The sequence below is a fragment of the Grammomys surdaster genome, unplaced genomic scaffold, assembly GCF_004785775.1.
Source record: "Grammomys surdaster isolate TR1022 unplaced genomic scaffold, NIH_TR_1.0 333, whole genome shotgun sequence".
NCBI lineage: Eukaryota > Metazoa > Chordata > Mammalia > Rodentia > Muridae > Grammomys > Grammomys surdaster.
In genome coordinates this window covers 132,215-146,703 of record NW_021604752.1, presented here as the reverse complement: position 1 = coordinate 146,703, position 14,489 = coordinate 132,215, and the positions used below count along the sequence as shown (strand labels likewise).

Here is a 14,489-nt window from a genome sequence, read left to right as displayed (position 1 = left end):
GGTGTCTCCAGCAGAGGCCGCGCCCTATATAAAAGCTCTTTGTAGCATGTGCTACACAGGAAAACACCCTGTTCCACGCTTCACATCTCCAGCAACAGCACTCTCAGCATCATCTGCAGTTAGAGAAGATACCAATCATGGTTCCTTCTCATTCTGTACATCAAGCCAATTTCTGTATCTCCCGTACTCCTAAGGATCATTGTTTTTTTTTTTTTTGTTGTTGTTGTTGTTTTTTTGATGAAATTCACATTGTTGTTGTTCTGTGTGTGAGATGGCATCAGCCTCCGGCTCAGCAGGGCTATCACACGCAAGAAAGACAAACATAAGGCCAAGAGAAAAATATGGAGGAGGTACTAGAAGGAAGAGGCCCCTGCCCTCTGCCAGTGCTTCTCAGGTGCCATCTCTGAAGAGGACCAGGGAGCCTGGACCCAGAGGTCAGAAGCATTGACAGTTCCAAGAAGTCCCAGGTTCCAAAGTAGGCCTCATAACAAAACAAGCCAGAGCAAACCTGGGGTGGGCCCCAGGCCCATAGGCCCCACTGCTGCCCCTGTGGAGATGGCTTGGAAGTTCTGTCATAGTGACAGATCTCAGAAGCTTCCATATTTGAAGTCTAAATCTCAAAGGTGCCTGAGACTCAGGAAGAAAAGGCAAACGTTAGTTTGTGCTGTTGATTGCTGAGGAGCCCTGGTTTGTGGAAGGAGAATATGGGGCAGACAAGATGCTGTAGGCTGACAGTGGGGCTGTTGGCTCTGCTAGAGCGCCGAGCACATCTCTCGAGCATGTGGAAGTTTGGGCCCTCTCCTCTGTAAACTCTCAGAACTGAGAGACACCTAGGCTTTAGAAGAACACCTGAATCTATGGCTGTTTGGAATTGAGTGACAAAAACACTCACATGTAAGATCAGCATAAAACACTGCTCACTGGGGCCCAGAACCACTGGTTTTACATCTGTGACAGACAATCAGGGCATTGTGCCCCACTGTGACCTGTAACGCATCCTCTAAGTTCCTCCACTTCTTCCTGACTGCAGCTTCAGGGACCATTTTCTGACCTGTGTGAATGAGTCAACAGGAAAGATCATGACAGTTCTAAATTTGTGGGCTGGACTGCTTAGTCATGGTTCAGAATCTTACAGCGTAGTCATCAATCTCGGACACACTAACAACACTGTCTATATGGAGGTGAAGGAGCCACTAGCAAAGTCTGTGTTCTGATGATGTCGTGACTGTGGCAGTACTACAGAACCATACATGGATGGCCTCATGTAACCTGCACCACCCACTGAAGACCTGCAATATGAAAAGGACGTTCTAGCTTCCGAATGCTTGGACCCTGCCAGGAAGCAGAGCAGGGACTAATGGGTTTTCCAAGAAGGGACTAATGGGTTTAGGGAATGGGTGAGGTTCAGCATATGGGTAGGCCGACCTCACCCATCTGGTCTCAGGTCATGTGCATGGACTATAGCTCTGTTCCTTCTGAAACACGCTGGTGATGGGGCAGAGTAAGGAGCATCACCAGCATGTTGTTCCCTGGTGCTACTGAGCCTGACTGATAGCCTGGAGAAGAAGCTGTACAGACTTGTTGGGAGCAGCATCAGGACTGGGAGTAGAAGGCACTGAGGGAGACTGTACCTGCAGAGCTCATTTGTCTGAACTCTCAAGGCATGATAGATATCATCATTTTGGAGCATCAGCAGAATGTGTAAATGGAGAAGCTGGGTACCACCCTCATGCTAATAGGGCTGTATTCCAACTCATGTCAAAACAGAAGGGCTGAAATACCACAACAAGCCTGGTGAAGAGGAAGAAGGTGTCTTAGGCCAGGAGTACAAGGATTAATTCAGGCAGAGCCTTCAGCAGCAGCAGCAGCAGCATCAGCAGCAGCAGCAGCAAGAGAAGGCCAAGCCCACTGGCCTGTGACCGTCTGCATTGGTAGCTTTGTGCCAATAGCCTGAGATGACTCATAAAGAACAGGAGATGACTTAGCAGGCCAAGGCACTTCAAAGCTGAAGACCTGAGTTTGTTGAACCCCAGAAGAAACATAGTAGAAGGACAAAACTCACTCCCACAGGTTGAATATTTTGACTTTTACTTGTGCACAGTGACACACACATGCACATGCAAACTCAGAAGATAAACAGATTAAAAACAAATGACCCATTTAAAAAAGAAATTCACCTAAGTGTTAAATACTTTGATTCTAAGAATATGTTTATGTTTCAGAAAATGCTTATGTTTGTTATACTGACAAAAATGTATTCATGTTTGTGAAAAATTGGACCATATAAGTAAATACCAAAAAGTAAAAAAATTTGACCAAGAAATGCAGTCACAGCTTGAGGAAACACACATGCGTGTGCGTGCACACACAAAAATACACACACATACATACACACATACACACACACACACACACACACACATAAACACACATACACACAGACATAAAATCTTATTTTAAGTTCCCTTAACTTGAATTATAAATATATAAGTATTCCTTTCTTTTATAGTAGTAAGTGTAATTTAGTAGAATTGTTAGAATGAATGTTTTTAATTAAAAATAATAGAAATTTACTTTCTGTTAACAGTATCCAGAAGTTTGCTAAGAAATACTGTTTAAGAAACATTTTGAGATTAAGAGATTAGAAATAGGTGATAATACATTTTATATACATAAAGTGTCATCATCTGCCTTTTCATGTAGTTTTCTGATGGATTTGAAGTGAAGCAAGAAACAAATATGGTTAAGCTGATGGAAAAACAGTATCAAGAACGATTGGAAGAAGAAATAGCTAAGGTGGGTGTATAGTAGATGTGGAAGGTGGTTTCTCTGTTCCCGTGGAGCCTTCAATAGGCAGATTTTATTGATGGCATGTAATACATTTTACATCGTAAGTTTCTTGTCATAATTTACTTTTAAATTGTCAGATAATAGTATTGACTATAAATATTTTGCTTTGTTTCCTCCCTCCCTCCCTCCCTTCCCTCCCTCCCTCTTTCCCTCCCTTCCTTCCTTTTGAGAGGAGGAGGGGTGAAGTCCAGGCCAGCCTCAAACTCATCATCTTCCTGCTTCTACTTCCCAAATTTTGTACCACCACACCTGGCATTATAATTTGTTTTAAGTGGAATATTCTGTGGATATTATTGGTCTTAACATTGTTCATGAATGAGTTTGGCCTTCTTTAAATATGGTTGAAGTTAGGACAGAAAAGCAATTGGTTCGGTCCTATGACTAGCTGTCACCTCTTCTCAGAGTAGTTACTGTGTGCAGTGACATGAAGAGAGGACAACATGAGCTTAGCGCCTGGCTGAGGGACGGAGCCCAGTCAGTGTGGCATCGGCTTGTCTTTGAGTTACTGAGCTGAGAGCCCGTCTTTTAGACTCTTGAGTGCTAACCATGCCGTAGGTTGCCATTCAGTTCCACTTACTTCGTTTTAGTGTCTCCTTCCAGAGCACACATTCATTTCATTTTACTGTTGGAACCATTGAGTTATGAGTTACTTGCTCCTTTTTAAAATAAAGAACTGTGGAGGATATGGAGTTTTAAGAGGAAGACATGAGATTTTAAGAGAAAATGCATGAGATGTTCATGTTAGATGAAGACCTAGAAGATCTCTGGACTGTGAAGACTTCCTCATTTAGTGTGTGAGTGAGTTCTTGGAGATCACGGAAAGTGAGTTGTGGCTTGTATGTGAATCATTGTGTGATTCTTCCAGAAATTCAAGTCTTGTCCTTTGTACCTACAAAGATCCTCAGATAGAATGTTATATCAGAGTCTCAAGGTTAACATAGGATTTGCTATTGGACATGTTATACTTTAAATTTGTGAAGTTTGGGAAAATTCTTTAACTTACTAATGTCAGTTTTCTTGGTGTAAAAAGAGATACTAGTATTTCTCGTGAGGATCCAGTGAGTCAGTGCAGATAAAGTACTTGCAGACCAGCGGTGCAGGAAGGTCTCAGTCATCATTGGAAAGAAGGGAAGACGCAGTGAGCCCCAGAGGGGATGTGGCCCAAAGGAATCCCAGGTCTGTGTCTAGTGTTGTGCCACAGTGGAGACCAGCATTTATGTTCATCTTCATTGTCAGACTGATTAGACTTAGAATCACCTAGGAGCGTGGTGAGGACGGGGTGTCTGAGAATATTTCTAGAGAGGGGTAACTACAGAGACTCTGGATGTAATCTTACGGGCTGGAAGCCTAGACAAGATAGCAGGCAGAAAAGAAGAAAGCCAGTCCAGTGTACACGTTTCCCTGTCCCTGCTTCTAGGTCTGCCGTGATGTAAATAGCTTTGGTCACATCCTTGGTCATCATGATGATCTACCCAAGCACCTAGAGCCAAGGAGTCGGCGAACTAGAGCTGAAAGAAATAGTTCCTTCTTTATTTTGTTTCTGTCAGGTATACTAGTCACAGCAATGAGACAAGCTGTTTAATACACCTATATAATTTCTTCTGAAGCATTTTGTATTTTTGATTTTTTTAATTTGATGTTCCTATTTAATGTGGTGGGGTGAGCCATCCCCAGACTTGTATTGTAAATTGTTTTAAATTCTAAAGTCTTCTTGCATTTTTAACTTTCATTTTAGGATCATTTCTCTGCTTTTTGAAAGATACTTTTATGTTTTTGATGTGTTTTGAGGGCATAAAAAGCTAATGTCTTTGGAAGCCTTTCAGTCTATTGAAGTTCTTGAATCTTTGGAGTGACATCTTCTGTAAATGTTGCCAGCCCTCTCTTAGGAAACATTTCTGTCATTCTCCATTAAATCATACTGGAACCGGAACAGCAGAATGCTAGTCAACCGTTTACTCTGTCTTCCATCTCGCATTGTTTCTTGACTTTTGTTCTGTTGTTCTTTTGTGGTTGTTGGGTTGGTTGGTAGGGCATTGTCTACTAAAGCAGAACTCTCTCTGTCAGAGGATTTCTGATCCTCCTTGAGTGCTGAAATTAGAGGCATCTGCCATTGTGCTCAGTTCTTTGTGAGATGCTGTTAATTGAGCCCAGGGCTTCATGTCCACTTCATGAACATCAATCAACCATGGGCTACATTCCCAGCCCATCTTGATGCTGCCGCCGATGCCACCTCCGTGTCTTCGTTGTCGTCTTCCTCCTCTTCCTCCTTCTCCTTTCCTCCTCTTCCTCTTCTTCTTGTATTCTGTTTTTAAACTTTTAAATTAATATTAATTAATCAGTTTTGTTTTTCAAGATACAGTTTCTCTGTGTAGCCTAGCTGTCCTGGAAACTCACTGTAGAATAGGCTGGCCTGAAATCCACAGAGATCTGCCTGCCTCTGTCTCCCGAGTGCTGGGATTAAAGCAGTGAGCCACCACTGCCCAGCTTAGACCACAGTTTTTGAAAGCTGAAAGCCAGGCAGAAAAGATTCTGACCCCAGGCATGATCTCATCCTGAGTTGATGAGAGCCAGCTGTACTAACTATAGACGGTCTGTAGATGTAGAACTTGATAGACAGCTATGGAACATTTGGTTTTCAAAGGCTTCAGACCTTGCTAGAGTTTCGAAGTAACTGTGCTAGGGGGAAATTGGCAGTGATCCAGGATCATAATTGTAGGGAAGTGTCTGAGATATGTTATCCTCTTTACCAGTTGGCCAAACATAGTGCCTGCTTTAGGAAATTTCATGTGGGGTAAGAAATGATATGCATGATGATATAATCACAAAGGTTCCATCATAGTGCTGGTTAAGATAGTATAATGGACCCATGCCAGGTACAGTGGTGTTCTGTATTCCAGCCACAGAAGACTGCAGCAGGAGGATTACAGGTTCATGGCCAGCTTGGGCTGCATAGTAAGTCTAACGTCTGCCTGGACTTCATAGCATTATTCCAAGAACCAAACAACAAAAAAGTGAAACCCAATTTTAAATATTTACCAATAGAGAATTAAATAAAAGACTATATGTATATATAATAAATCTGTGTGACCAAATTTGGATATTATAATGAGATATATTTCTTGACTCAGAAATATATTTACTATAGATAAGCTATGACTAAGCCATAATTTAGAATATGATCACATTTTTGTGGTCATTTTACCTGTATCTGTTCAAATCTATATGCAAACAGAAAGAAAAGAGCTTACAAAGTATTTACTAAAAGTTTATAGCAAATTTTCTTGGAAGAAAGAAATATTAAAACTTTATTATCTAGACTTTTTTACTGAACACTTTTTGCTTTTAGAAATTTTTACTTTTTAAAATTTAGGAACTGTACCATAAATATGTGGACAGTTCATTGTAGAAAGTTTATCTATGACTTTATTCTAGGATATTTTTTTTCACTTAAAATCATGAGGCTAGGCTTTTTTCTTTTTATTGCAAATAGATTTTTTCTCACATTATATATCTTGATTATAGTTTGCCCTCTCTCTACTCCTCCCCTCTCCTCCACACCTACCTACCCATCCAGATCCATTCTTTTTGTCTCATTAGAAAACAAACAGGCTTCTAAAGGATAATAATAAAATAAAATATAATAAAATATAATAAGGTAAAAACAAAAAGTAATCGATTGAAATTGGACAAAACAAACATCAGGAGGAAAAGAGCCCATGAGAAGCACAGTAATCAGCGAGACCAACTTGTTCCCATACTCACAAGTCCCGTAAAAACACTGAACTGGAGGCCATAATGCATAAGCAAAGGACCTGCTTCAGTCACTGTGAGTTCATGACTTAGAAGGGCTTTATTTTTATGGTGTCCTCCATCCCCTTTGGCTCTTATGCTCTTTCTTATTTATTTATGTATTTATTACTTATTCGCTTTACATCTCACTCACTGCCCCCTCCCAGTTAACCCTTCCCACAATCCTCCCTCATCCCCTTCCCCTTTTCCTCTGGGCAGGTGGGTGGCCCCTGGGAATCCTCCAACTATCCTGGCGCTTAAAGTCTCTGCAAGGCTAGGCGCTTCCTTTCCCACTGAGACCAAACAAGGCAGCCCAGCTAGAAGAACATATCTCACATACAAGCTACAGCTTTTAGGCCAGCCCCTGCTCCAGTTGTTTGGGACCCACATGAAGGTCAAGCTGCACCTATGCTACATATGAACTGGGAAGCCTAAGTCCAGCCTGTGTATGTTCTTTGGTTGGTGGTTCAGTCTGTGAGAACCCCAAGGGTTCAGGTTAGTTGACCTTGTTGGTCTTCCTATAGAGTTCCTATCTTCATCAGGGCCAGCAATCCTTCCTCCTATTCTTCTGTAAGAGTCCCCAAACTCAATCCATTGTTTGGCTGTGGGTGTCTGCATCTGTCTGAGTCTGCTGGGTTGAGCCTCTCAGAGGACATCTTGTTCCTGTTTGCAAGTATAACTAAGTATTATTAGTAGTGTTAGGGATTGGTGCTTCCCATGGGGTGGGTCTCATGTTGGGCTGGTTATTTGTTGGTCATTTCCTCAGTCTCTGCTCCATCTCCCATGCCCATGTTTCTTGTAGACAGAATAAATTTTGGGTTGAAAGTTTTGTGGGTCGTGTGGTGTCTCTGTTGCTCCACTGGGGTTCATACCTGGCTATAGGAGGTGGCCTCTCCAGGTTCTATATCCCCAATGTTGTGAGTCACAGCTATGGTCATCCTCCTTGATTCTTGGTGGCCTTCCTTATTCTAGGTCTCTGTCTTGTCCTAGAGATGCCTCCCATCCCCCACCCATCAGTTGCAGATTTCCATTCATTCTCATGGCCATCCAGCCATCTCTCCTGTCCCTCCCCACACCTGATCCTGAACCCCCATATCCCCCTCCCTATACTCCTCCCTCCCAGTTTCCTCCTTCCATCTGCCTCTTAGGACTATTTTATTTCCTTTTCTAAATGAGATTCAAGCTTCCTTTCTTGGGCCTTCCTTCTTGTTTAGCTTCTTTGGGTCTATGGAGTGTAACATGGTACCTATATTTTATGGCTTATATCCACTTACAAGTGAGTACATACCATGCATGTCCTTTAGTGACTGGGTTCCCTCACTCAGGATGATAATCTCAAGTTCCCTCCATTTGCCTGCAAACTTCATGATGTCTTTGTTTTTAACAGCTGAATAGTGTTCCATTGTGTAGATGTACCACATTCCCTTTATCCATTCTTCAGTTGAGGGGTAGGTTGTTTCCAGTTTCTAGCTATTACTAATAAAGCTGCTATGAACATAGTTGAGCAACTATCTTTGTGAGTTGTTGAAGCATCTTTTGGGTATATGCCCAGGAGTGGTAACAAACTCAAATTTATGGGGTACAGTGAAAGCAGTCCTAAGAGGAAAGTTCATAGCACTAAGTGCCTCCTTAAAGAAATTAGAAATTTCTTATACCAGAAATTTAAGAGTACACCTGAAAGCTTTAGAATAAAAGAAACAAGCACACCAAATAGGAGTAGAGGACAGGGAATAATCAAAATCAGAGATAAAATCAATCAGACTTAAAGAAAACATTACAAAGAGTCAGTGAAACCAAGAGCTGGTTCTTTGAGAAAATCAACAAGATACACAAACCCCAAATTAACCAAAAGACAGAGAGACAGTATCCAAATAATCAGAATTAGAATTGAAAAGGGAGACAACAACCAACACTGGAGACATTCAAAGGATCATTAGGTCTTATTCCAAAAACTTGTACTTCACAAAATTGGAAAATCTTAACAAAATGGAGGATTTTCTAGACAGATACCAAAGTTAAATCAAGATCAGGTAAACTATTTAAATAGATTCATAACTCCTGAAGAAATAGAAGCAGTCATTGAATGTCTCCTAATCAAAAACATCCAGGGCCAGGTGGTTTGGGTGCAGAATTCTACCAGAGTTTCAAAGAAGAACTAATTCCAATATTCCTTAAACTGTTGCATAAGATAGACACAGAAGGAACACTGCCAAACTCATTCTATGAGACCACAGTCTCCTTGCTCATAAACCACACAAAGAGGCAACAAAGAGAACTTCAGTCCAGTTTTGTTTATGAACATTGAGTTAAAAATACTCTTAAATCAAATACACTCAAACCAAATCCAGGAACACATCAAAGACATCATCCATCAAGATCACGTAGGCACACCTCAGGATTGCAAGAATGGTTCAATGTATGAAAATCTGTCAAAGTAATCTGCCATACAAACCGAAAGAAAAAAAATCACATGATTATCTCATTAGATGCTGAAAAGGCCTTTGATAAAATCCAACACCCCTTGATGTTAAAAGTATTAGAAAAATCAGGGATACAGGGAACATACCTAAGCATAATCAGTGCAATGTACAGCAAAGCAATATCCAACATCAAATTAAATGGAGAGAAGCTTATAGCACTTCTACTAAAATCAGGAACAAGACAATGATACCCATGCTCTCCCTATCCATTCAGTATATTACTTGAACTTCAACCCAAAGCAGTAAGACAATTAAAGGATATCAGATGGAAAGGAAGAAGTCAGAGTATTGCTATATGCAGATGATATGATAATATACATAATCAACCCCAAATATTCTACCAGAGAACTTCTACAGCTGATAACCACCTTCAGCAAAGTGTCTGGATACAAAATTAACTCAAATCAGCAGCCCTCCTTTATAAAAATGATAAACGGATAGAGAAAGAAATTAGGGAAACAACACCTTTCCAATAGCCACAAATAATATAACTCTGACCAAGCAAGTGAAAGATCTGTATGACAAGAACTTAAATCCCTGAAGAAAGAAATTATAGAAGATATCAGAAGATGGAAAGATCTCCCATGTTCATGAAGCAGTAGATTAACATAGTGAAAATGTTCATCTTACCAAAAACAGTCTACAGATTCAATGCAATCCCCATCAGAATTTCAATACTTTTTATAGACCTTGAAAGAGCAATTCGTGACTTCATATAGAAAAACAAAACAAAACAAACAAAAAAAAAACCCCACAGGATAGCCAGAACAATCTTGAACAATAAAAAAACTTTGGGTTGAATCACCTTCCCTAACCAAGCTGTACTACAGAGCAATAGTGATAAAAAAAAAAACTGCATGGATTGGCATAGAAACAGACTGGTTGATCAATGGAATCAAATTGAAGACACAACAATATACCCACATACCTATGAACAGGTGATTTTTGACAATGGAGCCAAAACCATACAATGGAGAAATGAAAACATCTTTAACAAATGGTGTTACACTAACTGGATGTCTACATGTAGAAGAATGAAAATAGATCCATACTTATCACCCTGTACAAAACTCATGTCCAAGAGGATTAAGGACCTCAACATAATACTGAATACTTTAAATCTCACAGAAGAGAAAATGGGAAATAACCTTGAATGTATTGGAACAGGAGACAAGTTCCTAAATAGAACATCAATGGCTCAGGCTCTAAGGCCAACAACTGAACAGTGGGACCTCATGAAACTACGACGCTTTGGTGTAAGGCAAAGGACACTATCAATAGGACAGTTTGTCAGCTCACAGACTTGGAGAGGATCTTCACCAACCCTGTACCTGACAGAGAGTTAATATATAAAATTTACAAAGAACCCAATAAAAAATGGGTTAAACAGTTCTAAACAGATCTAAACAGTTCTCAACAGAGGAATCTCTAATGGCCAAGATGCACTTAAAGATACATTAAGAGTCTTTAGTTATCAGAGAAATGCAAATCAAAACAACTCTGAGGTTCCATCTTACACCCATCAGAATGGCTAACATAAAAAACTCAAGAGATAGCATAAGCTGGCAAGAATGTGTAGCAAGGGGAAAAGTTCTCCACTGCTGGTGGGAGTGCAAACTTATATAACCACTTTGAAAATAAGTCTGATGGTTTCTCTGAAAACTGGGAATAGATCTACCTCTTCCTGCCCTCTCTGGCAGAGTGCCTTGACCTCTGTGGGGAGGGATTTTTTTTCCTTTTTTTTATTTGATATTTTCTTTATTTACATTTCAAATGTTACCCCCTTTCCTGGTTATACCCCCCCCCCCAGAAACTCCCTGTGCCATCCCCCTACCCCTACTTTTATGAGGGTGTTCCCCCACCCACCCACCCATTTCTGCCTCCCTGCCCTCAAATTTACCTTCACTGGGCCATCGAACCTTCACAGGACCAAGAGCCTCTCCTCCCATTGATGTCTGACAAGGCCATCCTCTGCTACATATGTGGCTGGAGCCATGGGTCCTTCCATATAGTTGGTTGTTTAGTCTCTGGGAGCTCTGGGGGGGTCTGGTTGGTTGATATTATTGTTGTTCCTATGGGGTTGCAAACCCCTTCAGCTCCTTCAGTCCTTTGCTAACTCCTCCATTAAGGACCCCATTGGGGTCCTCGTGCTCAGTCCAATGGTTGGCTGTGCACATCCACCTCTGTATTTGTCAGGCTTTGACAGAGCCTCTCAGGAGACAGCTATATCAAGCTTCTGTCACACCAGTTAGATCAAAAACTCAGGTGATAGCAGATGCTGGTGAGGATGTGGAGAAAGAGGAACTCTCCTCAATTGCTGGTGGGATTGCAAGCTGGTACAACCACTCTGGTAATCAGTCTGGCAGTTCCTCAGAAAATTAGACATAGTATTACCTGGGGACTCAGCTATACTACTCCTGGGCATACCAAAAGATTCTCCAACATATAACAAGGACACATACTCTATTATGTTCATAGCAGCCTTATTTATAATAGCCAGAAGCTAATAAGAACCCAGATGCTCTTCAACAGAGGAATGGATACAGAAAATGTGGTACATTTACACAATGGAGTATTACTCAGCTATTAAAAACGATGAATTCATGAAATTCTTAGGCAAATAGATGGAACTAGAAAATATCATCCTGAGTGAGGTAACCCAGACACAAAAGAACACACATGGTATGTATTTACTGATAAGTAGATATTAGCACAAAAGCTTGGAATACCCAAGATAAAATTCACAGTCCTCATGAAGCTCAAGAAGAAGGAAGACCAAAATGTGGGTGCTTTGGTCCTTCTTAGAAAGGGGAATAAAATATTCATGGGAGGAAATATGGAGACAAAGTATGGAGCAGAGGCTGAAGGAAAGGCCATCCAAAGACTGTCCTACATGGGGATCCATCTCATATACAGACACCAAGCCCAGACAGTATTGTGGATGCCAAGAAGTGCATACTGACAGGAGCCTGGTATAGCTGTCTCCTTAGGGGAGGGATTTGATGGAGACACCCCATTTAGGGCTGAGTGTTCCAAAGTTTCTCATTCTTTGTGTATGATCATCCTGGGGGTCTCTGTATTTGTTCCCACTTGCTGAAGGAGGAAGCTTCTCTGGTGATGGCTGTCAGGGCACTGATTATGAGTGTAGCACAATGTCTAGGGGTCATTTTATTGCTGCAGGTCATGGGTATATTTTTGCTGTTGGTTTGTTGTTATTGTTGTTGTTGTTTTTAGAACAGTAGTATTTGGTTTTACCCAAGTCCCTAGGTTATGTAGTCTCAGGTTCTTAGTTACCCAAGCAGTGTTGGGTATGGGTTGACAACAGGCTTTTTAAGATGTATATAGTCTTAAGTATTAATTTCCTTGTTCAATTCCAGCTGCTGCTTAAGAATTGTTTGTTTGTTTTATTTATTTAGGTCATCGTATCGATGAGTATAGCATTTGCTCAACAGACTGAACTCTCTAGACTATCTGAGGGGAAAGAAAACGCTATACAGTCAGAACAAGCACACGCTCTGTATTCTCAAAATGACATCACAGCACAATGTCAAGTTGGTCTTCAGACTCTTGAGGCAACGGACAAGAATTTTAAAGAAGAATTTAAACCGCTTAGCAAAGAGTTAGGAGAATACAGTAAAGCAGCTCCTCTGTCTAATCAAGCTGATCTTGATGATGTGCTGAAGTCAGAAGAGCATGGACTGACTATTTCAGAAGAAATATTTTCCAAAGACGAAACATTTATAGTGAGAAAATCTGTAAGTATGACTCCTGGGGTATTTTTTTAAAAAGCAAAAAATTTGTAAAAACAAAAAATGGTTTCTTCACTATGAATATATCATCAAAAGTGTTGCTTAAGAAAGAAGACAGTGTCGGGTCAGCTCATTTACATATGCCGCACGTTGTAGTTTATTAATGATAAAGCACATAGTTAAATGACAGTAATGCTAATTAAAGAAAACAAAGTCTGTTTGCCTTATAGACATTGTACGTACCAGTGAGATGGCTCAGTGGGTCAGACTCCTGTCCCAACGTCTGACACCCAGAGCTCAGTCCAAGACTCAAGTGATGGATGGAGAGATCTGACTTCCTCTAGTTGTCCTCTGACACACACACAGACACACACACACACACACACACACAGAGACAGAGAGAGAGAGAGACAGAGAGACAGAGACAGAGAGACAGAGAGACAGAGTCATGTGTATACCCACATAGAAACATTAATTAATTAAATAAGGATGTAACAAAAGCATTGTATTGGATGTTTAATCAATAAAATCCTGTAAGTTACAACTGTCTTAAGTTTGTTTCAGTTAAAGATTATCCTGTGATTTAGCAAAGTCTATGACTGAAAGATTCGTTCAGTTAAATACAAGAACATATGGCGAATCACCACTTATTTAAAACAATAATTTAATGCATTTTACTCTCTAGGTCCTAATTCTCTTTTTCTTTGCATACTCACAAATAGAATTATTTCCTCAACAGTTAGCTATCTTTAATAGATGGAAACGGATAGGCTTTATTTAATAATGAAAAAAATTTGGAGCCCTGTGGGTGTGATAGAATTGCTTTCCTATTCTATGAAAATATCAGTAGAGGCAAATTTTCACAATTCATGTGTGGTCAAACTTTTTTTTTTTTTACTGATAAAGATCCATGATGAGGTGTTGGTGTCAAATATGGACACTTCTAGACAGCTCATCTTAAATGAGCAGTTGGAAGATATGCGTCAAGAACTTGTACGACAATATGAAGAACATCAGCAGGCAACAGAAATGTTGAGGCAGGCCCACATGCAACAGATGGAGAGGCAACGGGAAGACCAGGAGCAGCTGCAGGAGGAGATCAGGAGGCTCAGTGAGCAGTTAACTCAGGTCGGCACCAGCCCTTCTCCCCCATCTAAAATAACAGTATTCTTTGTGTAACTTTGTAACCTTTTTTAAAACTTAAAATTTATTTTGCCGGATCTGAAAATGGCTACAGATATTACCATTAGAGACACACCGTCTGCAGTTTTAGAACCTGAGGGCAAACCCGATCCAGATTCATAGTGTTCATCGCCATGACGTCATGTATGCAGTTTCCCTTCTGGATTGGAGAGTAAAATGGGAATCATTGCACTGACACACAGTAGCTGAGGATGCTGTGAGTCAGCGGGGACCGCCTGTGCTGCGGTGCCTGCAGGCCTCGTTCTCTCAGTCCATAGGCAGGCTCACCCCTGAGTCTACCAGCTAGCAGCTCACAGGTTTACTCCCACTGTCTTTAATCACCTTGTGAATCACAGTTGGAAATCCTGGGTGGCACGATTCTTTTCATTGATTTGAGAAATGCAAATTTATATAACATTCTTAACCCTTTCCCAACTAA

The 14,489-nt window shown here is 40.7% G+C and overlaps 1 protein-coding gene across 1 annotated transcript in view; it reads left to right on the top strand.

Annotated features, from left to right (window-relative positions):
• The window catches only part of Akap9 (A-kinase anchoring protein 9), a 140,311-nt gene that overhangs the window by 54,919 nt on the left and 70,903 nt on the right, over window positions 1-14,489 (top strand). The window contains exons 16-18 of the mRNA XM_028778283.1: window positions 2,704-2,796; window positions 12,536-12,874; window positions 13,775-13,996. Coding sequence (XP_028634116.1) covers window positions 2,704-2,796; window positions 12,536-12,874; window positions 13,775-13,996 — 654 coding nt within the window. The remainder of the gene's footprint in view (window positions 1-2,703; window positions 2,797-12,535; window positions 12,875-13,774; window positions 13,997-14,489) is intronic.